This window comes from Anas platyrhynchos, chromosome 2 (genome assembly GCF_047663525.1).
Source record: "Anas platyrhynchos isolate ZD024472 breed Pekin duck chromosome 2, IASCAAS_PekinDuck_T2T, whole genome shotgun sequence".
NCBI lineage: Eukaryota > Metazoa > Chordata > Aves > Anseriformes > Anatidae > Anas > Anas platyrhynchos.
The window spans coordinates 126,175,891-126,201,964 of NC_092588.1; the positions used below are offsets into that span (position 1 = coordinate 126,175,891).

General features: G+C 40.7%; 1 protein-coding gene across 10 annotated transcripts in view; it reads left to right on the top strand.

The window, feature by feature from the left end:
- The first annotated feature begins 213 nt into the window (after positions 1-213).
- The window catches only part of HYCC1 (hyccin PI4KA lipid kinase complex subunit 1), a 42,538-nt gene continuing 16,677 nt past the window's right edge, over positions 214-26,074 (top strand). For 3 of the 10 annotated variants that reach the window (XM_027450929.3, XM_027450930.3, XM_027450927.3), the window contains exons 1-4: positions 214-352; positions 18,875-18,954; positions 21,403-21,504; positions 25,280-25,459. In XM_027450929.3, coding sequence (XP_027306730.1) covers positions 18,904-18,954; positions 21,403-21,504; positions 25,280-25,459 — 333 coding nt within the window. In that variant the 5' untranslated portion in view covers positions 214-352; positions 18,875-18,903. The other 7 variants (XM_027450928.3, XM_072033550.1, XM_005020517.6 and 4 more) reach the window with 7 other exon arrangements.

Genomic DNA, 26,074 nt, shown 5'->3' on the forward strand with positions numbered 1-26,074 from the left:
AGCAGCCCGAGCAGGACCGAGCCCAAAAGGCAGGGACAGGACACTGCTCATAACGGGAGGCGCCACCTCCAGCCCTGAGGCGGCTGCGGGACCCCCCGGGCGCCGCCCGCCCCCCCCGGGGCTCCCTCAGAGCCCCGCGGCGCCGCCCGCCCTGCCCGCGGGACGGCCCCGCCCCCCGGCGGCGAGGAGAGGATCCCATTGGCTAGCGTGACCGCGCTTCGCACGCCCATTGGCCGGCGCCGCCGTCAGTCAGCGGCCGCTCGGGCGGTGCCAGCCCGCCGCCTCCCTCCCGCCGTCGCTCCCCGCGGGCGAGCGCGTCCGTGAGCAGCGGAGGCGCCGCGGGGCGGGCGGGGTGAGTGAGCGGCGGAGCGAGCGCGGCGCTGAGCGGGGGCGCGCGGCCGCTGAGGGAACTCGGCGGGGCCGCGCGGGACGGCGGCGGCCGGTGGGCGGCCAACGGCTGCGGGGAGCCCCGCACGGCCCGGGGGCAGCCGCTCCGTGCCGGTACCCGCCGGGGCGGGCAGGGCAGGGCAGGGCAGGGCAGGGCAGGGCAGGGCTGGGCAGCGCCCCTCCGGCTCCGGTCCCCCCCGTGCCCAATCCGTGCCCCGAGGGCTGAGGGAGGCGGCGGCGGGCAGACAAAGAGCTGCCCCCCGGGCGGGCAGCGGCAGCGGTGCCGAGGCGTGCCGCCCGTCCCCTCTCCGCCTTCTTTTTATTTTTCATATTTTACCGTTTTATTTAATTAATTTATTTATTTATTTATTTATTCCGCGGCGCGGGGCGGGCAGGGGTTCCGAGAAGTGGCAGCAACAGTTGTAAGCGGCGAGAGTTGGCGGCCGGGCGGCGTGAGGAGGAAGTGCTGCGGGGAGGCAGTGCCGGGGGAGCTTTCGCTATCGAGCCCAGAGCGCCCCAAAATCGCGCCCCAAACCGCCTCATCCCGCCCCAAATCGCCCCATCCCGCCCCAAATCGCCTCATCCCGCCCCAAATCGTGCCGATTTGCCCCGAGCCGTCTCCCCGAGGCAATACCCGTGGCAGAAATAACGCCCGGGGCTGGTTCCCGTGGTGCCAGGGGCTGCCCGCCTGGTTTCTCTTGCAGCCGAAGCCCAGCTCTGTCAGGACAGTTGGGTGTCCCCGAGGACGAGGTTCGGGTACCCGAGGAGTGCGGGTCCAGCACCGCCGCTCCATCTCTGCTCGCTGCTGGCACCGGCTGCCGCCACACGCCACGACCGTAGAGGGATCAAATATTAGCTGCTGGTGATCGCCGCTAAGGAGTTGTGTCAGCTGCACGCTCAGGCTTCGTGCGTAGTGTTATCTGAAAAGCGACTGGAGCACAAGACACCGCGAAGGAGCAGTTTTAGGTGGCAAAGTGTAGAGCGACGCTGAGGGTTGGTTGTCACTGCGTTTAAAAGGCTTTTCTGCAGGTTTTTTTTTTGCCTCTGGATGCTACAAAGCATCTTTTCAGAAGCTTGTGCCTTTCACAGCATGCCTTCCTCTGTGACAGTGCCGTGCTTTTGTTGTCATCTCCACCTTCCAACAAGTTCTTTCTGAGTTGTGAAAAGTCAGTAGCCTTGGAAAACTTGGTGAAATTAACTTCCAGCCTATTTCACTTTCATCAGTGAAATACTTGAGCTAATAGTAACGAACTTTAAAGTTGAGCTGAATCCATCTGGCGTTGTGCTTGGATACGTTTATTTCCTCCAGAGTAAGGAGACAACATAAAAATACTACTTTTGAAATGCAAAGCTCGGCTTCTTCTTCCCTGTGCTAACCTTTGTGTGAGACAGGGTGCTTTTAACAGGCCTTTTAACAGAGGGGTGACAATTTTGAGGAAGTTCGTGATGCTGCGGATGATTTATTAATTTTAGCATTTCACTTCCTTTCAGTGTTGAGCTGTTTTAGGGGACAAGTTAAGTTTACTCAGAATGCTTCTTACAAGGAAGAAGGCTTTTATGGGCAGAATCATCTCGAGCTTCTGAGATAGTTACATGAATGGGAGGGTTCCCTTTCACTCGGGAAAGTTCATGGTAGACATGTTCACAGGCATAGCTGGATGGTTAAGTCACTTGGATTCTAATTTGTAAAGACTTGTATTGCAAACAAGAATGTGCGAAAGATATTGCAAGGCTAGGCCCTGTAAATGGTATGTGTCATCTGTATTTTCCTTAGCACAATGGGGCTGGCCCTACGCTCTGAGCCCACTTACTGATGCAAATGTTATGACTGTATCAAGCCGAGCAGTAAGTCACGGAATTAATCTATTTCTTGGTATGTTATTGCACACAAGGAAACATGTTCATATCAAGAAATGCCTCTTCGTTAAATCCTACCCTAGGGTAGGTAGGTTATCTCTGATCTGTGACTTCTTTTAGCATGTGCAACGTGAAAACCACCTTGTTTGTTCTGGAGATTTATCTTACTATCATTAGTTTTCAAACGTTGACTACTGTCTGGCTATTTTGATCAGAAAATTGATATGCATTTTATGGCTCAACTTGACGCTACTTTGTTTCAGGTTCTGTGGAAGTTTGAGAAATCTGCATGATCTGTAAGAGAAAAGTCACAGTTCCCAGGTTTTCCTTTGGCACTAAGAGCCTGCAGAGTGCTTTCTGTGTTTGAGGCTTACAAATGGCATTTGAATGAGTCTTAAATGTTTATGATAATGATGGTAATATTTGAACCCAGTGGGTCTTGTACTCTTACAGAGATCACCCGGCTGCTCTGCAGACATGCAGAGCCTCCAATGGGAGCAGCTTAGACTTAACTCCATTAGTTGGATCACCAGGTTCGTTACCAAGCCCTCCTTTAGGTAAATGCCCTCTTTGCATATCCTGGCACGCTTCCTGTCTAGCAAATGCAAGATTGGGTGCAAGCTTATGCTTAAGTCTGCCGTTGGATTTGTGCAGGTGCTTTTGTTAGCATAGATGGGGATTATGCACGAGTCACTGCACTTGTGTGTTACTGAAGATACTAACAGTCATCAAGCAGTCGGTCTGCCAGAGTAATAAGCGTGAAGTTAACCAGGAGATCTGTCACATTGTGTAGGAAATGGAAAGCCTGATGATATGACCTTTGCTGTCTGTGTATGCTCTGTCTCCTTAGGTTAGGAGAACTAAGAGCCCAAATCTCCTACGCTTAAAAACAACAACAAAAATACACAGTGAACAAACACACACACAAATCCTCCCAAACTGAAGACTGTGCAAATACTGATGCGTAATAGCTTGAGCACTGGAGTGGCTGTGTGTAACCTCCTAGACTTCTGTGGTGTTATGAAAATACAAAGTGCTCAAAACTTACTGCTCAGCATGCTGGTTTGGTTATGGTAGGATGGATTTGGAAGTTCTTGTTGTACTGGAATCTGATAGTTTGCTGTCTGACAGAACTATGGCTTTTGATTTGCTGATGCTGTTCATTTTAATCATAGAAGTATTTAAAAGAAAACCCAACAGCTCAACCACACACACAAAAAAAAAAAACAACCCCCCCAAACCCACTAAGTAAAATTGTAGGCATCATATCTTTTCTTTAAATCTGTATTTTCTTTCTTTTATGAAAGAGTGGCCTTTTTGGCCACTCGCTGCCTTCAGCTGCCAGAATTGAAGTGGGGAGTATTAAATGCACATTTGAGAGTGAAGGATGTGTTGGAATTAAAACATTGTTTTATTATCATCAGTTAATTAGGAACTTAAATTGGATTAATGTATTTGTAATGCTTCTTGAGATAATCTTGGAAGGCAGCAACAAAGTGGTGTCAGGATGAAGACTGGAATCTGTGTCAGGTCAGTGTAGTTGAAGAAAAAAATGAACTCAAGTATGAAAAATGCTTTTTAATTATGCCAGGGCTGCAAAGCGCCTTCCAGGGCGCTCAAGCTCTGCACGCCATTAAAATGATTTCTTAGTTCTGTGAGGCTGAGGGTCTTGCTTCTGCATCTTCTCTGACTGTAAGTGGTTAGGGTTCTGTCAAATCGGTGCTGGAACTTCGCTAGCTTGCAAACTTGAATCCTTCTGGTTTATATTAAAAGCCAGCTGAAAGAGCCAAGCGTTTAACATACTGCTCATCTAAACTGATGCAGGATATTAAGTGTTTTAGTCCTCCTGGTGAAACTGCTGTGAAGCCTTTGTCCTAATTAGGATCAGGTTGGAGACCAGCAGAATAAAAATAGAGCGCTGGCTTACTCTCGTCAGGCGCCTTACTTACGGTGACTTCTTTAGCCGCATCCCCGCGTGAACTCGCATGCTTTGGTAACAACTGGGGAGCTAGTGAATGAACGTAATGTGGCTTGCAGCCCCCGTAACGCTGCAGTGCTTGGGACATGACCCGTCCTTGTCATCCCGCTGGCAGAAATGGGAGGATGGTGCCGGGGTTATTTCAGGCTCGGTTTATAAGGCCTGGTTGTAAATTCCCAATGGTGCACAAATTTAATGTGCGCTCCATAAACAGTTGTTATCGGGAGCGTTATTTATTAGATTTGGAATCAATAAAGCACGTGGAATTTGGACCGTGCTCAGTAATCATCACTCTTGTGTATGGAGAGTGGCATGAAAAATGAGACCGTGCATGAAAACATTTTTACTCCTTTTTAAACAATCAGCGTTGTAGGAGAGTCGGTCGCATATCATCTGATTGCAGAGAGGAAGATTGGAAACGGGCTATCTCTCCAAAACAGATGTATGTTTGCATTCTTCTGTCTCTAGCCCCCGATGATAAGAAATGCTCTGTAGCAAACAAAGCACAACAAAGAGATGTAGGTAAAAGCAGTTCTGGCTGAACGGTTGAACACGCCTACTGCTGGTGCACGAGTCACTGAGTGTTTGCTCTCCATCCTGACTGGAATAAGTGCTCTTACTCTAAATTTAGTGCCAGAAGCTTTCTGTGTTTGGGGTAGCTTAGAGAGCTGTTACAGACAGCTCTCCTAGGTAAGAGTTAAGATACCATTAGCATTTTGTTACTTTTTTTTCTATTTTGAAGCTAACCTTTAATTAAAAATAGCATAGCCTGCTCCGAAGCCGTGCTGGATGCTAATTGCTGCACTTCAGTGCTCTAAGCCTTGCTGTCTCCTCAGGGCTCCTGCTGTTTGCACTGGATAAATATTTATGCTTCAGCAAGGTGCTAACTCCAACCTGAGGAACAGTGCATACAGCCTTAGTATTTTTGTTAATACTAAACACTACTATTACGACGTTTTATTGCAGTCCTTTTTTTATTTTCTTTTAGAAACGGGGGGAGGAAGCCCGTTATGCTCTAAATATACAGCCTTTGCAAAATGAAGTAGATTCTTGTGGGAAGATTTTTGATTGGAGGTAGAGAATTAAGTCGAATGCTCAATAATTAAGCTGTCTAGCAGTCTGAGCATTGTGCACAAGCTAATGTTGGATAATATAAGGTCTTCATGAATGCCTGGTTGATGGACAAGGCTGTACTATATCATTGGTTTGTTTTCAAGTACTTGAATCAGTTCTCATTTCTAAATAAGATTGTTTCGTACTTTTCTTTTTAATCCTATTGTATTTGCTGTATCGAAGGAAATGACTCAAGTATCAGTAAAAGTTGTAAGTTGGCCTAATAAATATTAAGAATCTTCATTTAATAGTTTTTATTGCCATCTACCATCTCTTAACGTTAGGATGCTTGTATGTTTTCAAGCAGCCTATCCTGTAAGCATGCTGGATATGCTGTATGGTCTCTGCTTGTCTCTATAGGATCTTCAGGCAAAAAAATGGAAACTTTTTTCCATGGTAAGATTTTTCCTTAGTGCTTGCTGGCTGAATGAATTTGTCTGGTATTCTTCCAGAGGTGAAGCAGGTTGCAAAATCAGACTGTGACTTCCAACACCTTGTGTTGGGCTAATGAAGGGAAGCTTGGTACTAAAGCAACAGTTTAACGTGACTTCCAGTAACTTTACATTTTGGCAGTGAGATTCTGAATATTCTGCCACAGTTTGCGGTTAGTAGCACATCTGGCTGAGCCAGTTGCTGTCTGCTCAGTTAAGATAATACCTTTCTTATTGCTCTTCTCGAGGTTGTGCTAAAACACTTACAGTTTTCATGTCACATGCTGGGGACATGCTACTACTTTTACTCAGTTGCAGCTTTTAGGCTTAATAAGCTGTAGTCTTTCCACTTACATCTCTCACACTCCCAATTATATTGACTCTATATATCAGGTCTAGAAAGACTAATAGGCTCTTGCTTTTTTTTTTTTTTTTCCCTTTTTTTTTTTTCCTCCCCCCTGCTTTGAACTGAATTCCCGGTGCAGCAGCCAGAAGAGCAGGTGATGGGCTTTGACAGGAATTCTGTACATCCGCTCACACAGCTTTGTGAGTGCTTGTACTGTATTTACCAACGCCTCTCTTTCTTGAGAAAATGTAACTGACTTTTCATTGTAAAGCTGAGGAGGGGAAAAAAAAACCGTTGTGCCCCTCCCATCCCCATTTTCTCAGCAGCATTTTGCATCATTACTGTAAGTGGCAGGTATTTTCACCACAGCATTGCCACGCTGTCATGAAGCACGGTATTTCAGACAATCAAATTTGGCATGTCACTTGGTGAAACACAACAAAGGAAACATCTGTTCTGCGAAGTACTTAATGATACTGCTTGAAGTGGCTGGATTCTCTTTTCAGTTAGAATTGTTTGAAGTTGGTCAAGATAGCTTGAAGGCGCGAGCTCAAACTGTGTTGCTTTTTCAGTAATTTCTGCAAATGTAGCAGAACTACTCTTCTAGCACTTGCTAATCTACTCAGCCACTCTAACATGATGCAGTCTCTGCTCCTTTGAATTTCTTTGCTGCCTTAGTAACTTTTTTTTTTCATATGTATTTTTAATATGGCCCTTTTTGTCTTGCATCAAAGTTTAAGAGTCTCTGAAGCATGTGCATTAGCAGTGGTTCCCGGAAGGTCTTACTAGGATGTAATGGTTATTTGTGCGGTGATATTTCATGCTAAACTAGTGGTGCTGGCAAGCCGTAGATGTAATGGGAAAACCTGGCACATATTTTTCACCTGAAACTTAGCCTAGCCAGAGAAGATCTCTAAACTCTGCAGTTCCCATACATAGTGCATACATTCGTTCCTTAAGGAAGTCATGGAAATCTTTGGTTCATTCCCATTTTAGTGGTACTTAAATGTGCTATTCTGGTAAAGGAATGCTTGTTAGTTCATCTGTATTCCCATGAAACAGTGGCTAACCCGCTTAACACACCCATTTATGACCACTTTTCAGTGCAGAGAAGTGAACGTCCTGTATAAATTTAGTAGCTTTGTAGGATGTGGGTGTTTTTGTCATCGAGGGGAGAAACCTCTGCTTGTACAGCAACCAGAGGAGCTGACTGAACAGTGTGAATAGGAAGTTGACTAGGTGATGAAACCACCAGGAACCAAATGATGCCACATTTAACCTTTAAGAGGTTCCTCAAATCAAATGTGACTTGTGATTTAGGTGATAGGATTATGATCTTTTTGTATTGTGCAATTACACTCTCTCTCCCCTTGAAAAGAATGCCGTACTGTTTGAAAAGTGGCCATTCACTGAGATTTTATTTGGTGTTTCCTCATGTGATAGCTTGCTTTGCTCTTGGTTTGTTACAGCTCCTCTTTACTGTGGCCACAGCAGTTTTCATGAGCGTAATGTGCTTCCTGGAGCTATGAAGCTGTCCTGCTCTCACTTGGCTCTGGTTCATTTGAGTCCACCGTGTCCCAAATACATGTGCAGTCAATGACCAATTTCCATGTATTGTCGTAATTGCATCTGCAATTCAAATGGCTTTTCAGTTGCCTCTCGTAAGCAGAATGCACTGAGTCAGGTTCCAAGTTGAACTCCACAGACTTCAGGCTACTGCAGAAACAATTTCAACTAGTTTGTTGTTAGGCTACAGAGATGTTGTCAGACTCAAACTCCTGAAACCTGTGCTCCAAACTAGGGCTCAGAGCTTGTAACCAAATGCTGAAGTACTGATCAACTGATTGCTCTAGAAATATTAAGTGTGGAAGTCGTAAAGAATAGACTTAGAAACTCAGGCCTGTCTTGAGCAGAAGACATCTGGAGTTTTAATGACCATGCAAATAAAGGAAGCAGGAAAAGAGAAATTGAACCCATGCCCTGTTATTGTTATTTTTTTAAATCTTAAACATACCAAATTCTGAGTAAGACAGAAGTGTGGATCTTGCTGTTACATGAAAAAAAAATCAGGAAAGAAATAGTGTTTTTCTGATGTTTACAAAGCGTGTAAAATACACAAAGCTCTTTTTTGGTGTTGGAAAATGTTGTTCAAATTAACGTGTCCAGTCTTCTGATACAGCAGGCTTGTGTGGGAGAGCTTGGTGGGGAAGAGATGAGGAAGAAAGAGAAAACTGCCATGTGGAGATAAAGGAGCCTTTTCCTGAAGCTATTTAATGTAGCATTATGTACGTTTCTTGATGGATCATTTGAGTTCTGCAACTTAACAGAAAGTTATTTTCAACCACTCCAAGCAAACCAAGTCCTACGATCATTGTCAGTGTTGATGTGCCCCTCCTCTGGAAAATGCAGCTTGCTAGAGCTTCTTCGTGACAAAATAAGCTACTGAACCAGTTACCGGTAGATCACCACAAGCCTCTTTTTGCTATAAAACGTGTGCTGGATCCCAGATAGTAGTGCTCCTGCTTTTCTCTCATGGTCTTTGGGGAAATGGTAGAATGGTACACTGGAGGTGATATTTGGGATGCATTAAGTTATCAGGAATGCTTATGTTGTTGCAGTGGTAGAGCAGGGTGGTGGGAAGTGTCATAGCAGTTGCTTGTCTGGGGTAAAAATAAGAATCAAACCCTTTCATTGCAGTCACATTTGAGCATGTGTGTTGATGTTAGTGTGCTATTACTGCAGGCCTGCCCTGGGTAAACACACCATAACTGTTCTTAGGAGTAGTAAGTTTTTGAAGGCTGTTTCTGAGTCATCTAAATCACTGACCTTTCCCAGAATTTATGCGGATAGTATAGTTGGATGCTTGTTTCAAATGCAGTGAGTTAGGCTTTCTCAGCTATGTATGGACCTGCTTTGAAAGGATAATTCTTATTTGTGGGTGCTTGGGAATGCTTTCAGGAGTTCAGGCTGCAGATGGACCTTTCAGCTGGGCATGTATGAGCGGCTGGCAAAGGAGGGTGTGATTTCAGAGCAGACACTTCTCTTTAAATATTTTCATGCTTGTAATATTACTTAAAAAAATAATAGAACTTACAACTTAACTAATTTTTTTTTTTTTTTGCTAAATAAAACAATCACTTCTGAAGCACCTGGAACTTTTGCAACCTAATTCTCAGTCTGTGGAGCTCCCTGCACATTGCGGAGGCAGAAGGAAGATCTTGTTGAAAAGAAGTCCCAAGAGCTGCTACGAAATTTCTTCATTCATGGGGCTTGTGTACGGTCTAATACAGTTAGGTTCTGTTGGCTTGTAAGTAGGCATCTCTGCCTTTCAAAACAGATAGGGACTGGATACCTTGAGCAGGGTTGGAAGTAGGGAGAACCTCCAAAAATCTTGCTCTCAGCCAGTGGAGTGAAGAGGCTTTGGCCAAGTGTTGCATTCTTAATGCTGTTACTGAAAAGTAGAAGGTGTAGAGTATTAAAAGTGGGAGGTGAAGAGCCTGCTCCAACTCCTGTCCATTTGTGAGCTGAGTCTTTGGCCTTCTGATAAGTCACTGCTAAACTATTTGTTGGATGAACTCTTTTCTGCTTGCTCTAGCCAAAACTACGCTGTTGTGGGAGAGGTGCTGGAGCTGTGCCTTTGGCAGCTGATGCTCGGAGGTGAAGCACAGCCACTGCTCGATTCTCTGCATGCTTTTTAGGTCATCCTGAAGCTGTTGTGCAGCATCTATTTATGCATGATTTATATTGACAGCTTTTCCGACTGCTGAATTACCTGCCACCTTTCTTTTTGATTTGGTCAGAAGAACCTCTGGGGTGACTTCCCATTTTCACAGAAAGAAAAACTTATTTTTAAAATGAGCTTGCAACAAGCAGATTTCACAGACAGTTAGATTAAAGGAGTAACTACTAGTAAAGGTAAGCTACAGTAGCACTGAAGTTTGAGGATGCAAAGTAGGTAACTAGAGGTCATGGCATTGCCACCAAAATAATGCTCTGTGCTCTTGGAAAGAATGTTGGTTGTTGCTTCAAGGCTTGTGTGAGCACTGAAACAGGAGCTGCAATGTAATTATTCTCTCTGCATAGTTTGTTCTATTTCACCATCTTAAATTTTGCTTTCTGGGTTTCAGGGAAACTTCCTGACTGCATCATGATGTAGTAGGTGTTGGAGTTAGGGGAATGAGGGTGTAGGAAAACAGTAACTTTACTTTGTTCAGAGCTGTGTAGAGAATGCTTCTTCTAACTTGGTAACTTCTGCAGCTCTGCGTTTCTTTACAGAAGTGGTAAGAACACTGTGGTGTACTGTGGTGTTTCTTACTCCTGACACGAGATACAGGTGCAAGATAAGATACAATTAAAAACAAATTCTAAAGCTTCCTAGTTCTTTCTTATTAGAGCATAAAGAAGATAACTTGATTTGAATAGTGTGGGGTTCTGGGGCTAATGCAAAGCCTGGAAAACCTGGGTGGATTGGGTGACTTCAGTAGTATTAGCATGTTGTTCCCTTCTGTGCATTTCTGTTTGTTAATTCTGGTATGGTTGGTTAGGCTTTTGGCTGCACTACCTTTAACACTGCTTTAATTTAAATTGTCTTTCCTTGTGATATATAGCTATTACTTTGATTTTCGTGTATGTTCAGCTGTTAACTCTATTAACCCAGAATAACTACAAACTGTTTACAACAAGATTTTTCATTTAGATCTCCCGTTTTCTCCAAGACTAAGCTGTTTGTATCTGTTCTTTCTTAAAGATTTAATAAGATGTAAACAATAGCGTTTGCATGGACCAAAACAAAAGAGGAAGCAGGTATATTTCAGCTGCTAAGAACAGCTGGTTTGGAAGTAATAGCTCTTTCTTTTTCCTATAATGGATGTAACTCTCGGTATGTTGCAGATGATAGAAAAGCTAACACTTGCTGTACTGCAAATGAAATAGCTTGAAACAGAGTAGGGCTTGTGCAGGCCGGGGAATGGGATATGACCAGGGCAAATTGGTTTCCAGTGACAGATTTTGACTGAGCCTGTTGTTAGCAATACTGCAGTTGTACTTAGGGTGTGCTCTTGTGCAGAAAGCAGTGAGGAAGAAATGGTGAAGTACAATTTTAAAAAATAACTTTTAAGCTTTTTTAATTTCATTTTTACACCAGTTTGGCACCCAACTATTAGAGTTGCTTTTGTACAGCTTTAACAATACAAACCTGACTTACTACAGCTTGTATAAATTCAGGGGAATAAATCAATAGCGAATCTCACTTCTCTATCTTGGTAAACTGTTTGGCTGGCATGAGTCGTTTGGTTGTGTTTAAAGAGTTATCTTTTGCCAGGTAAAGGGCAAGTAAAAGGTGGATGGTGTACAAAGGTGGTTTATAATTGTTGTTTGCTAATCTGAAGTTAAGCAAATGTAACTGCCAGCAGCCAAAGGTCAGAATTAAAATCTCCTAAAGCGTATGCTTATAGGGCTCCTACCCTTCACTCATGATTTGAGAAAGCTTTCTGCAGACATGTTCTGGGTCCTGTGTGCCCACACGACTCTTTATCAGCACCGTAAATGGCATTACGAGCTCAGCTGTTGCTTTTTTCCTCTCCACGTTTACAGAAGTTGAGGGTTGTGGAAGGGTGAGTTATAGCTTGATACAAAAATTAAATTTGTAGGTTTCTGGGCTGCACATTGTCAGTATTGTATGGTGCTGTATCCCTAGCACAAGAAACAACTGCCTTTAAGGCAGCTTTTTGTTGCTTCTGTGCAGTTTAGTTAATGTACACTTTCTGGCTTCAGCGTAACTATTTTTTTCATTATCTACTATTGTCAGAACGGAAGTGTCTGTGTCTGAATATTATTTGCAGTGTGATTTTTAGGAACCTATTTTGAGTACTTTTTAGGAGGATTTTTTCCATGTGATGCCCGAAGATCTGTAACTTGGTCATATCTCAAATGTAAACGGTTCAAGGAGAGTATATGCACAAGAGGAGGAAATCTTGCTTAAGCCTCTGGTGTGGGCAAGTTCATTGACCTCTGGCTCTCATCTGAGGTGTAACCTCCTAAGGAGGTGCTTAGTGCTGATGGACGGGGGAGAAAAATAGAAGCAAAACTGAAAAACAGCCTTGGCAGCGTGAAATTCAAATTGTCTGCCGTTTCAGTTCCGCAGGTTCAGTAACCTTTGAAAACCACTGGAAACAAGGGTGTTCAATACTGCTGTCCTGGTATAGCTTTAGCACAGGAGTTGTGAAGGTAAGCTGGATGAGGTTGGGACCATATGGAGTCAGACCAGAACTTCTGAGCTGTTTCTGTCTAACAAGGGCTGTTCATAGATTATTAGAGAGGAAAACAGGGCATATAGTGACAGGGAAGGCTGGAAGAGTATTGTTGGGGATCACCTTCTGACTTGGGCGTTCTGAATGCAAAGATGTGCTCTTACATGTAATGGCTGTGCATGGGTTTCTTCCATGAATGCATTCAGGCTTCTTTTTCTGTGCAGTTCTGTAGACTTAACCCACTCTGCCGTGGGACTCAATGTATGCCTTCTCTGCATTGTTTTCGGGAACTCCTCCCGCTTGTTCTGAGCCCTGGCACTTGTTAGTTCTCCTGTGAGAAGATGCTGAACAGCTCTCTTGTCGTTTTAGGAACTTGTCTGAGCTTGAGTCAGCGATGCTTGGTGCAGCTATAGCTAGCTAGTTGACATTGCCTCCTTTTACACAGAAGGCAGCAATTACAAGAGAGTATTTGACACGGAGTCTTTGAGCATTGCTTGCATTGTGTATTTGAATAGAGCATGTGACTTTCAGGCTTAGCACAATGGGGTTTTTGTTTCTTTCCCTTAGAGTAAATTTGAAAAATGTCAAGAAGTCACACCTGGCCTTTGTGGTTTGTGGAACTTGCCAGAGTGGTTTTTGGAGCCCAGAGCAGCCTTGGTTTGTTTTCTTGACAGACTTTAATTTGCTATCTATTACTGCAACAACAGGTATCTGTTTGAACAGGATAGCTTGACAATATTTGAAATTCCATAATAAGTGAATAAAGCACTGTATCAGTAGAATAAGCTGTGCATTAACATCAGGAAAATACATTCACTTCGTTGACAACTTAGTCAAGAACACACTTGCCCAAGTTACGTTTCCTCTTCTGAGGCCTACCAAGGTTTGCCTTTGTCTCTGAAAAGAGTTGGGAGAGAAAAGGGTTCAGCAGCATGAATTTTAAGCATAGACTGTGGTCCTTAAGTGAACTTGATGTGAGATACAGAGCTGATTTAAAAAGTTTCCAATGCTAATTGTACCACTTCAAAGGGTTTAAAAGGAGGGGGGAAAAATAAAGGTTGAGTCCTAATTAGCTGTTCCCTACTTCTGAAAATGGAACTGCCGTAGAATACAAAACCATAAGGACCAGGGACTTGGACTCTTACAGACCTGGTGCATCATAACAGAATGCTCAAAAGTTTACTTTGTTCCTCTTCAGGGAATTAGGAACCAAATTTGGCTGTTGGTTCTTAAAAATCTTGTTCCGCTCTTAGATCTGTTTAGCTGAAGACGAAGAAAAGGTTATTTCTTAGCAAATAGCACAAACTTCCAAACAGATGCTTTTCATATTAAGTAAGGGCACAATATATGCTTTTCCTCTTCTTCCAGCAGTTCCCAGAGGATGGGACTTGAGCAGTTTTTGGCTCCTGGTTTTGTTTTTTCCACTAGCAAATGCCTAGTGCAGTGACTCCAGAAGGTCAGTTCTGCAGAACTCAAGAGTTCATTCTTTGTCCAAGTCCAACCTCCTTGTACTTAATCCAGAGTTCATTCAGATACACACATCCTGTGGATAAATTCTACCAAGGCTGGGTAGCTTTAAAGAATAGGAAAGCCACCTATTGTGAGAATTTTCTTTAAGAACAGCCTGTGCATGTGTTGTCTGTGCCTTGACTCAAGGCCATCGTTTGATACTAGAAGATTAAAAAAGTCTTGAGTGACATGGAAAATGAAAGCCATTGAAGTAGCTGAACCCATCAGTAGGTTTGCCAGAGAATATAGCTTCATTCGTCTTGGCTTGTTCTCCACCAACTTGGTGTGTAGCAACTTTTTCTCCCTGCCTCTATTAAAAGCTTGGTAAGTTCCTGGTGTGCTTGTGCTATAATGAAAAAAGGATTGTCTCTGCAGCCACTTTGTAGAAGTCTCTGAAAAAACTCTCTGCTTTTGTCAGGCAAACTTGCTTGGTATCTTATTCCAGAGGTACTATTCATTCTGAAGCAAAGCAAAAAATGCCATCTCCGATATGTGGAGAGTTTTATTATGGCATTAGAATGGAGCACGATCAATTTACAGCTCTCAGAGTCTGCTTATTACTTGGGAACAGATCCAGAAAAGTCCTACCTCAAGCCGTATCAAAATGGATTGCGGACTGAGTGGAATGTAAGTTAGATTCTTTTCTTGTTGATATTAGGGCTCGAGTTCCTTTGGGTTCTGATGTTAGAGATTAGCAAGGGCTGTATGATTTCATGTATGCTTACTTTAAATAGATGTTCCACTAGGGAAGCTTGTTTGTTGATTATTATGTAGTATGAATCCTATTTCTTGCTGCTAATCCACGTGAGGAAAATACTCCAAAGTGCTTCTAACTTACAGGCTAAAATGTACAGATAAATTTGCTGTGCACTAGCTGGGCTGCAGTGCCTACGCATGTTTTTGTCATGTGATAAATGTGAAAACATAGTAAGACATGCAGTGAGAGTTGCCTGAAGTTGCTTTGCCTCACGCATGGTGTAAGCTAAGAATATGTCTAACATTAATATGACATAGACACGTTATATGTGTCTACCGTTAAGTTCAGCAGATGGATGACAGCCTGACTGAAATCCATCACAAATAATTTTGCGGGATCATTTGTATCTTTGCGACTTCTCTCTCCTTCCTGCAACGATCTTCCATGAGGATGTCCAAATGGCTCTGCCTGTAAGGCTTTTGGAGTGAGGAGCATGGGGACATTGAAAGCTGCTGATCAGTTTTAGTCAATGTTTTGTTTTTGTGGGGGTTATATGGACAAAAGCTATTTTATTACTCTTAATTTTTAAAGAAATTCTCAAAGTCTGTAGATCTGAACTCTTTACAAGGACTTAAAGGAGAAGGCCAAGGAAAAAGCCGGTCTGTTCAAAGGGAATTACAAGCTGATGGTCCTTAAAGCAAGATGTTTGGGGGGGGGGAATGCTGTGTAGTGCTTGCTGTATTGTTTGAATTTTCATTACAGCTTTGGTATTTGTAAAGATCGTTCTCAATATAATTTTACATTTTTTTTTAAGTAGCATGTATTTCCTATATCTACTTTTGTTGTTTTAATTCGTCAGTGACTGGGGCATCTCATGCTTTACAGTGGCCTCTGTGCTGCAGTTGAATCTACTCAACTAGAGCTGTATTTAAGGGATACATTTTTCTAAATCCTCTTGGAATTTGGTGCACAAAAGGTTAACAGATGCAATAACTTAGCCCCTATTTTGGCCCACTTTGTAGTGTCTTTTTTAAAAAAATCAGTTTTAGGGTTGATTTCTTTTTGTAAACTTTGGAAAAAAAAATGCATTGTTAACAGAAATTTGTTGATACTTCTTTTAGAACAGTCTCAAGAAGGGTTTGCCAAATCTGTGCATACATTGTTGCAGTGCAGCATGATCTATCCAGCAAAAAATGCGGCAATCCTGAGCAAAACATTAGGTTATCTGCCTGTTCTAAGAACCCCTGCCCCCCATGCCTGATGGGTGGAAATGAAGCTTCTTATATGCAGAGAAAAGTCTTACAGATGATCATAATCTATGTCTTCAGAATCAGGTTTTTTACTTATGACACTTGCATGTGTATTGCTGTGGATGTGCTTAAGTTTAAACCAGGTATTGAGAAGGGTGTATGGTTTTTCTTGTAATGTATAAAGGTAAAATAAGAGCAGTCTGCGTCTCTTGTGGATCACGACTGCCTTAAATCTCAACGGGATGTTTTCATGACTGAAAAAATCAAAGACCCCATCAGCAAAAATGTTTCCTTTTTCTTTTAATTCAGCTTTTCATTTCAATATTCATACTTCAGCACTGTCTCATGTGCCAAAAAAAAGAATTGCCATCAAATACAGTCGTTAAGTCTTGAAGTATTGTTCTTGGTCCAAAGGATAGTGCCAGCCAAGGATGTTTGTATTGTTTCAGTAGTCAAATAAATCCTGTGTTCTCTGGAAGTCTTTAATCTATTGATTTATCAAGTGTTATTTTCAGAAATAGGTAAAAAAAAAATAATGCAAGTGTTTGACGAATTTGGTGTCAGCTGTGAACTGAAGTATCCAGGGTTCCTCGATACAGGAGTCAATATGAACAAGCATTTATGCTATTAAGGGGGCTCAGTAAGGGTTGCTGTTGTCAATCCTACTGAAGCATAAGACATTGCAGAAGCCTTTGTCCACATTCATAGGAATGAAAGTAGGGCTAGCAGATCTTGTGATTTTGTAGAGAATGATGAATTTGTTGCTTTAGTATTTGCAGAAGGATCTGCCTTTGTGTTTGTTAGCACACAGAGTTGTTTGAAAGCCTCCCTTTCACATCAGGGTTTGACACAAAAGCTAATTCATCTAGAGGTTGCTAATCTGTATCTTCATTAATTTACCTTTAGAGATCATCTAAGCTGGTCCTTCTAATGGAAGTGCTGCAACCCTCCACCTGCCAGGAGTGGCATTTTAATGGACCTGCTGCTGCTGCTGCTAGGTTTTTACAGCTACCACTGCTGTTTTCTCCAGAAATTAAATCTAATCCTGTGTGTTTTATACTTCCTTAGCCCTTGTTCCACTTTCATTACTGGAAAGCACTGTCCTTCTACTTTTTGCAGTCTTCCATATCTTTCTGGAGCTGCAAGAGGAGAATTCAGTAGCTGGTTTCCCAAGGATTTTAGTTTTCATCTGATCAGATAATTTATTTAACAGGCTAAATTCTTTCTCAGTAATGCTGTGAGTTCTTATTCTTTAATTATGCTAGCCATGTCAGTAATCTAACTGCAATGGACTTTTTTTCAGTCGTCATTTAAAAACAAAACCAAATAAAACCTGACCAATTCCAAAACCAGAAACAAGCCTTTGGTATATTTTCTTACAGAAAAGTTTTCCCTCTGAGCAAGGGGACACAAGAATCGTGTGTTCTTAGTGTTTTCATGTATCTGTTTTGACCTTTCTAATGCATGTCCATATAGACCATAGCTATTTTGTATTTTGCAGTAATTTAAAATGGATCTGGTTTTCAGTGTGCCTCTTTATTGAATTTCAGATCATTACGAGCTTCTGACTTCAACTCATGATTAGGCTGATCATCTGATCCCCTCCCCTTCCCTGCCCTTTCCTTTTCCTTTGGCATAATCTGGGCTTGTTTTTCACGATTCTTTCTTGAACAAACTGCCAGCCCTCCTGAACTCCTTTGCCTTTGTAACAAGTGGACATGAGAACTTGCCTTAAGTCTTGGGAGAACTTGAAGCCTATTTTCTCTTAAAAGGAAAATCTCTGCCTGCTTATGCCATTATTTTTTATGAACACGATGCAAGAAGTTGCCAGATAGCCTGTCCAGTTTCGTCGCTTTTGCAGTGCAGATCTGTGTAGTTACTGCTGCAAACCATGTACTTACTATACCTTGGAAGATTTCAGTAGCTTTCTCTTTAAGTAAAGCCTCTCTTAACTAATTTTTTCCCTTGCTTTGGAAGGCTTACAGTGAGCTCTCACCATTATCATGCCTGGTTCTTCTCCTTTTATTTAGGCTTTCTAAAATTCCACTGCAATCTGGATTTCAGAGCAAAAATTTGCATCTGTGTTATATGAGGCAATTCTTCACTTCCCTCTTTTCCCTGTTTGTCATTTCTCAAAGAAGCCCATACTTGGGTAGCAGAACTTTGTGACTATTTTTAAACTAGCGAAGGGAAGCTTGATAACGTGTATCATGACCAAACATTTCAAGTAAGTGTTAATTATTTCATCAGATGAGTATTTGTTGTTGTGTGAAATCCATGACCACAAAGTTGTAAGTTAATGTAGGACAGTTTTCACATGTCTGGGATATACTCCACCGCACGCTCTTAACTTTAACAGTTTTGTATCTTGGTGGTATGTTGCTCTTAGTTTCAGAATAAGCCATTTCAAAGAACAGCTGTTTTAAAATGTTTCCTAAAAGCTTCAGGGAAATCAAAAGTGAGTTTCCAAGGCCGTTCTGCATCTTTTGTGTTTGTCTCAGTACCACTGATCTTGCTCTGTCTGAGCCCGTGTGGGAAGTTAGGGAGGGGAGTCCATCTCAGGCTACATGCTGAGGCTGCAGACTCATTGTCTTGCAGCTGTGGTGAGGGGGAGGATTGAAAGTTCTCCATCAGTCTTTCAGTGTCCTTTTCCAGGTTAGGAATAGCAGTTGTCAAGGAAAAACCTAAATAGTCGTTTCTCTTCAGTGAGTTTGTACAGTTTTCTCTTGAATTCTGTAAGCTGAAAAATAAATAGAAATGAGAAGGTAATATTTTTCTGTTTTCAAAATGCCAGTTCTGCAAATCTTTGACTTACTGAGCTTCCCACGCAATACATATTTGGAATTTATTAAACTGCTGTATGCGAAGGCTCCCATGCTTAATGCTTCCAGCAGCTTGCGCAAGTGAGGTAGAATGAAAGTTCAAAATAATGTCAGCATGTGAAATGTTAATGAGTAAAAGCATGGTAAGATGCTTTAAATATTCCCAGGAACTTAATTTTCATCATCTGTTTAATGCAGCAACTGCATGGTTTTTTACAAACTGTTTGCTCTTTCAGGCTGAAGGTTTTGGAACGGATGCTGGAAGATGTTAGCTGTGGATACTGGGATTGTGGAGGAGTGGTTATCGGAGTTCAAGGTAATAAACTGTAAGATATTTAGCCACTAGTATTTGAACTGCTGCCGGAGCAGTATGCAGCAGTGCCTGATTGCTGCAGAAAATAAAGACACCCACTGACCTTGGATTTTGCTGAGGTAATCTGATGTATACAAACGTCTGTTGGAAAGTTATTTTTTTTCCCTTGTCCTTTTTGGGATGACATACTTCCTGATACAGAGCAGTGAAAATAATTGTGAGCTGTGGCAAAAAATTAAGAACTACAAGCTATAAAGTTGTACCCCAAATCTCAGTGTTTCAATTTTTTTCCTGCGTGGTTTACCTTTTTATGGACTGTATGGAGTAATTAACACCCATTGGATCTGGAGTGCATTCTTAAAGTTTTATCATTACAGATTCAATAGTGTGATAGTTGCTGTTCATTTGTTGAACTTGCTGCACTACTGGTGCATCCTGTAGTTTTGATCACTATATTTTTTTTCCATTCAAAGAACTCATTTACGATCAGATATCCAGGTCTATTCCGTGCAGGTTGCATTCCTCTGCTGTCGCACTGTCAGTATGTTAGATCAGGTCTGGCTCTAAGTGGGGCAAAATCTATGGAAGAGAATATCTCAAAGCAGAGAGCAGGCATCACCGGTCATCTCTGCCTACCTTTGCCATGGGAAAAACAGTTGGGTACATGAGTGTTTTGTTTATTTATTTATTTATTTCATTGTTGATTATTTATAGAGTTTTTGCTCTAGCAACAATAAAGACAACTTTGAAGAAAGGAACTATTGTTTTACTACTTCCTCATGCATAACTTGATTGGGCCACTATCTGGTAACTGCAAAAGCAGATAGATAAGCTGGCTCCAAGGAAGCCAGAGCTGCTTTATTTTCTGTTGTTATGAAGCCACAATCTTCTGTTACTTAGGAAGAAACTTGATATCAGCATGTAAATGTTGCTTATGTGGTTTGAAGAAATGTTGCAAATTAAAACACCATCTCTCTGACACCCTTCTGAATTCACTATTTTCTGTCTTGAAACGTGGTAAATTTTTGGGGGGCACAGTTAATGGCCCCAACCTTTAAAAGAGAATGAGCCATACAGCTCTGTTTTATTAAGTTGTACTCTCAGCCTTAATGTTAGGACACTGTCCTGCAAACACCCAGAAAGTTTAACATTGATTGAATACCTTTGAAAACTTCATTGATAAAAATAAAAGATTAAGATTGTAACCTTAGCATACCTAAACCCTTGTGGTCATGGTCAAACTGTGTTCTTGAAACATGTTGACTGGAAGATTCAAGTGCTATGTGTATATCTGTAAGATACTGATACTGAAGACACTAAGTATGTTGTGTAGCTGTAGGGGAAAATGTACCTTTGTTATGGATCCATGTAGATTATAGACCAACCTTATTTCTCTCTTAGTGTTTATCTCAGTAACTTTTTGGTTGTGTCAAGCTACTGTTGAAATGTCTCGTGAGTCCTCAGCATTCTGTTCAATGATCTTGTTACTGAATAACTGAAAGTTTTTATACAACAGAATTGAAAGTTATGCATAAAAAACCTAAACCCCAGAAATTCTGTTAGTTGTCATTTGTGAAAATTCTGGTAGCCTGCTGGATTTCTTTCCAAACTTTGATACTGGCCTTCTGTTCCATTCTTTGTTTCTCCTTTTGATATTTGTAGTGTTTGGGATGAGACCTGCGTTGTGGTCTGGTTGATGTGAGTATGGACAGGGACTTTACCATAGATTTTATTTTTTCCTGGTCTGCTTACATACTCTAGGAATCACTTCTTGTTTTCCTATCTGCGTAACGGAGTACAGTCTCCTCTGAAAGACTGCAGTTAAGTAAGAACTATGAATAGTAAGTTTAAATGTACAGCTTCCAAAGAGTTGTTAAAGAGATTAGACTTTGAATCTCTGCTACCAGAAATCCTGCTTATGTTAAAGAAGAGCTATTCTTGCCAATCTGAATTTGTGTTTTTTTCAGGTAGTAATATATCCTGTGATATTAATTCACTGTCTGTGTACTGTCATAAAGAGTGGGTCTGCAAACTGCAAAGTTTCCCAGTATTTAAATTTCATAGTGGGTATGTGTTGTCACTGACACTAGCAAAAAGAGTGGGAAGTGAATTGTGATTTTTTTTTCCTGGCTTCATCAGTATATTATGTATTTTCAATGAGATTGCACTTCTGAAACTCATTTTTTATCTATTTATCTATTTCCATTCTGATGTCATTAGTTTCTCAATGAAACTGTCTGCAAAATGAAAAAATGTAGTGTCTTCTGGCAACTCTGCTGTCATGAAAAAATGATGTTTTCTATTGTTCGGGTTTCCTTATGAAACAAATTCTAGTTTCCTGTAAACTCTGATGAATAGTAACTTGTAATGGAAAATTGTTGAAATAGCTGTTACATTTTAATGATAAAAATTGCTTTTTTCTAGTAGTTATAATATACTTTTTTTTTGCAGACCCTGCCAGAAGCATCCATATCCAGCTATGCGACAAACTTGAAAGACAAGACTGCTCTGATTTCATCTCTTTACAAAGTAATTCAGGAGCCACAGAGTGAAGTGAGTATATCAGGTCTTGCACACACAAAGTTTTTCACAGAATGCCAGCAGAGTAAATATTGCATGCTGGTTAACTCTGTTCTGACTATGTGAAATAGTTAGTTCTAACTATGTGAACTTCATGAAGAGTCTTCATCAAAATGTTTTCCTTTTAATGTTATTGAGACATGTTCTTAGCAATGACATAATACCATGGAAACAATTCCTAAGTTTTGCAAGCTGCTGATCATAACTAAGCTTGTGGATCATACTCAGGGTGTTCAGGACCTGTGTATAGAACTGAGAAATAAATTTAGGAATTGAAAAGATGTTTGAGACTGACTGAATTATTTTTGCATTTCAAAATAACTTGAGTGTGAATCTATAGCTATCAAGCTATCAGAAGCTTGTCTTTTATAAGCCAAGAGACCAATGTTAGATAGGTTTGCATTCCTTTTATGTAATTGCTTGTGTCTTACAGCTTTTTTGCCATCACTTCGGCAAATGTACGTCCACTGTATAAATACATATATTTACAAGCATTTAAAACAACAATCTGCCAATTCCTAAAAAATTTTGGGGTGGAAAGGGGCAGGTTTGCTCTGTATCTGTGTAAGGAATGGTTCATATACTGTGCCTGCACTTATTTTGCAGTGTTTAGGTGAGATCAGAACATAATGAGCTGGTGCTAGCTGTATCCTGGTAATTGTATTGTCTCACTTCCTACTACCCAACATACTTTTTGTATACTTTTTTTTAAACTGCACCGAGTCCTTAATTCCTGTTCTGTAAAGACCCAGCATAATGCACCTCTCCAAAGTTTGAGATGATGCCAATAGTGGGCAGAGGGTAAGAGACTTCCTGGTATAGGTACATTTTTAGAGAGTATGCTGATTGAGAAATCCAGGTTGTACAACAGAGAAAACATCTCACTTGACTTTTCTTTGCTGCTCAGGAGGGCATTCTGAGTCATTCCAAATACTGAGTCAAGCTTGCCTGGTCTTCAAAGTGTGTATTAACATGCAACTTAATCTGATGAGTCTCCCTATTGATACTTTTCACGTGTTCTTTGATTTATTACTACTACTGGCTATCACCAGGTTTGCCATTGTATGCATGCAGCAGGGTCGCCAAGGTTGTGAAAATTCTGCTCAAAAAGATTGTTGGGATAATTCCAGGGGCAAGGTATTGAAGATTTTCCTGGTAGTGAAACTTGAAATGGAAAGCCAGTGCTGACATGTACATGTTCTGACTTGAGAGAACACTCCTAAAATCTTTATTTGTACAATTCTCCAGCTACCTGGCACTTTATGGAAAGTTAATAACGGCTTTATTAGTAGGGGAAATTGTAATTCAATAAAAGGAGAGTCTTCAGTAGATGTTAAAGTTTAAAGGACTCTTAATTGAGCAGATACTCAAAAGTCCAATGGCAATTCTTTTTTCTCTTTCTGAAGAGGTTTATTCACAAATTCTGGATTTTTTTGCCTTGTACCTAAAGCACTATTGCTGCTGATAATAGACATTCAGGTCTTTGCATCAGGAAATAGAAAATGTTTGAAGTGGCCAACGTGTCTGGTTGCAGCACTGAAGAAGGAAGGATAAAATTGCTTGAACATTCTTCTGTTCCAGCACGAGAAAAAAATCAGTCTAGTTTTCATACCCTTTAGAACTGGTTTAGTATAAAACATTATCTTGAAGCAGCAACAACTCATCAGTGTGTTTTGATATTAGGTTTTAGCATGTGGTGGCATTTTAAGGAGGAAAATCTGTTTTTGTACTGATTACGCATTTAAAAGTGCTGATATAAAGCTGTCTCAACTGAGATAATGATGTGAACATGGATACCTGTCATAGCTATTTTTGTGCCTTCTAAAGTTCAAGCACATCATTCTGAACTGGTATTTCATTAAAAGAAGCATGCAAATTGTGTGAAATATGTAAGCTGAAGATGTAAAACGCTTTCGCTGATAAGGTTTTCTAGAAGTATCTTTGATAGTCTGCTTTGAAAACTAACTGGTAGTTTAGCTTGATATGCTTTTTTGTCTTCTCTGTAAGTTTTCAAAATTTTTTGAAGGAAATTAATAAATCAAATGCAAAACATTATATGCATGTTACTAGCAATAAAGTACATATTTTTATCCCAGTTCTTAAGGATTTTCATTAAGGTATTGCATAATACTTTGCTTTCTGAACTGAAGTGCAGTGGTAACTCTGATTATTACAGTATCTTTTTCTCAGTGCAGTCTATAAAATACTCTTTGGTTTGGATTCCATAATATTCAGGTTGAAACTTTTGGGGACTTTGTTGAGTCACACATTTCAATTTATTACTGTCTTTAACATTCCTGGCTTTAAAATAAACTGAGTCTATTTCTGGGAGTCATGTAGATGAACCATTAAGATGTTAAATCTTGGAGGTGAGGAACCAAGGCAGCAAAACTAATCCTTTAGGTATGTTGCATTTGAATCCTGTCTTAGAGATTTGCAATTGGAGAATGTCACATTTCTTGTAATGCTTTTTTTATATACTAGAGCTGCAGTTGATGAAATGAATTCTAAATAGCAGGAATCTCAGATTTCATTTTGTAAAGTTTTTTAATGCAAATCCACTGACTATCATGATTCTTTTTCTAAGAGTAGTACCTCAGATGACAATGTCCTCCTATTTGTTATTTGCAAATGCATGACTTAGAATATTTAACTAAACATCCTTTTTTGCCCCCTCTCTTCCTGACCCATTTTTAGTGACGTTTTGAGGAATGTAAGGAAGAAATCCTCTAACAGTTCAAAATTTTTATATGCAATTTGCTGTGTTTGCAGTCAAAAAGAATTTCTGAGATCGTGCTTTTGACTTTTTTTGCTTGTTTGAAGTTTCAGTATCCAGTTCAGCTAGCCTTTAAAAGTGCCTGCTAGTGTAGACAGTGTTTACCAGTTGATTTAGGAAATCTCTTACTGTCATGACCAAAGTGTAACCTCCATACAGGGACGCATGGTTCACACTATATTTTGTTCTCTAGCAGAGGTAGGTCATAGCAGAAGAATGAGCATTACATTTGGAAAAGCAGCATAAGCTGATCACTTAATTACTTCAAATATTTAACTGTTCTTGCTCAGTGTACTACTTCCAGTTCAATCTATTACTTCAATTTCTGGAAGCTTAACCAATCTTGTTTTTTTTTAAAAAAAAAAAAAAAAAAAAAAGGAAAAAGAAAAAATTACTCTTGAGGCTTCCTAGTTCTCTTCCAAACCTATACACTGAAGTTTCTGGAAGAGTTTAACGAGAGTGGAAAGACTGAAAGTGCAGCGTACTAGGATGTTGCAATACTTTATGCATGAATGTCTTGCAGCTTTTCTCACTTGCAGAGTAAAATCTTTCAGCATTTTGTGTGTACACTGTGAGAGCTCTAGAATAGCAAGGTGTTTTGTTCAGGTACTCTTCATGTATATCATCTGTATTGAGGTTATGGTATGAGATGCAGTGATAATGAGTACCCTCTGTTTATGGCTGTGAGGCTAGAGGAAGTGGGCTAAAAATGAAAGAAAGGAGTTGTTGGAACTACTACTTCTGAGGGGATGGAAGACTCTACTTCTGTATCCGAAAGTGTCAGAGACAGAAAGTGTGCAAAGTGACAAAGTGACTTGGGCACCTTCTGCTCTGGTCACTCACTGATAGCTACAGCCTAACATTTATCACCTTAGAGTTTTGACCAAAGGACCGATCAGTTTCTTTCCACATGAATTTGCGGTTTCTATGATGTTTTACTTATTAACAATTGTAACCTAATTATTACTTCAGCTTCTGGAGCCAGTCTGCCATCAGCTCTTCGAGTTCTACCGCAGTGGTGAAGAACAATTGCTGCGATTCACGCTGCAGTTTCTACCAGAACTGATGTGGTGCTACCTTGCTGTCTCAGCCAGCAGAGATCTGCAGAGCAGTGGATGCATAGAGGCCCTTCTCCTAGGAGTTTACAACTTGGTTTGTATTTGCACATATTTTTTCAGGCCTAAAAATATTAATGTGCTTTTTTGGGGGGGGGATACTACGGAGTACTTAGTGGGGAATAAGAAACAGTTTTGTTTCAGAACTGAAAATAAGTGATTATTTCAAATTTGTCTCTTCGAATTGATGTCCTAGTCTGAAATCACCAACGTGAACTTAGATTCCTTTATCTTGGTGAATATTTATTTCTGCTCTTTTTGTGTTTTTTGGAAAGTGTGATGAACTCTAATGGCTGAAGGAGCCAAAGGATTCCTTGTTATTTATTTACTTTGTTTTCATTAATTCTTGGTACAGTGATTAAAGTTTATGTTCTGCTTGAGAGCTTTTAGAAGCACTGTTTTTGAAGTGGTTGCACATGTTTTCTGTGGTATTCTAACTGTCTTGAATAGAGATTACAAAAAAGTCACTTTCAACAAATTCTTAGGACTTGATTGTTGAACAGTTTGTTCAGTTCTGAGAACATAAAGGTCATCTTTCATTTCTGTAATAACCTTGACATCTTTTTTTGTATTCTCCATGAAGAGTTACTGTTTGATGTTAAAATAGTCCAATGAAAAACAAATTTATGGGGGAACCTTTAAGAGCACCGTA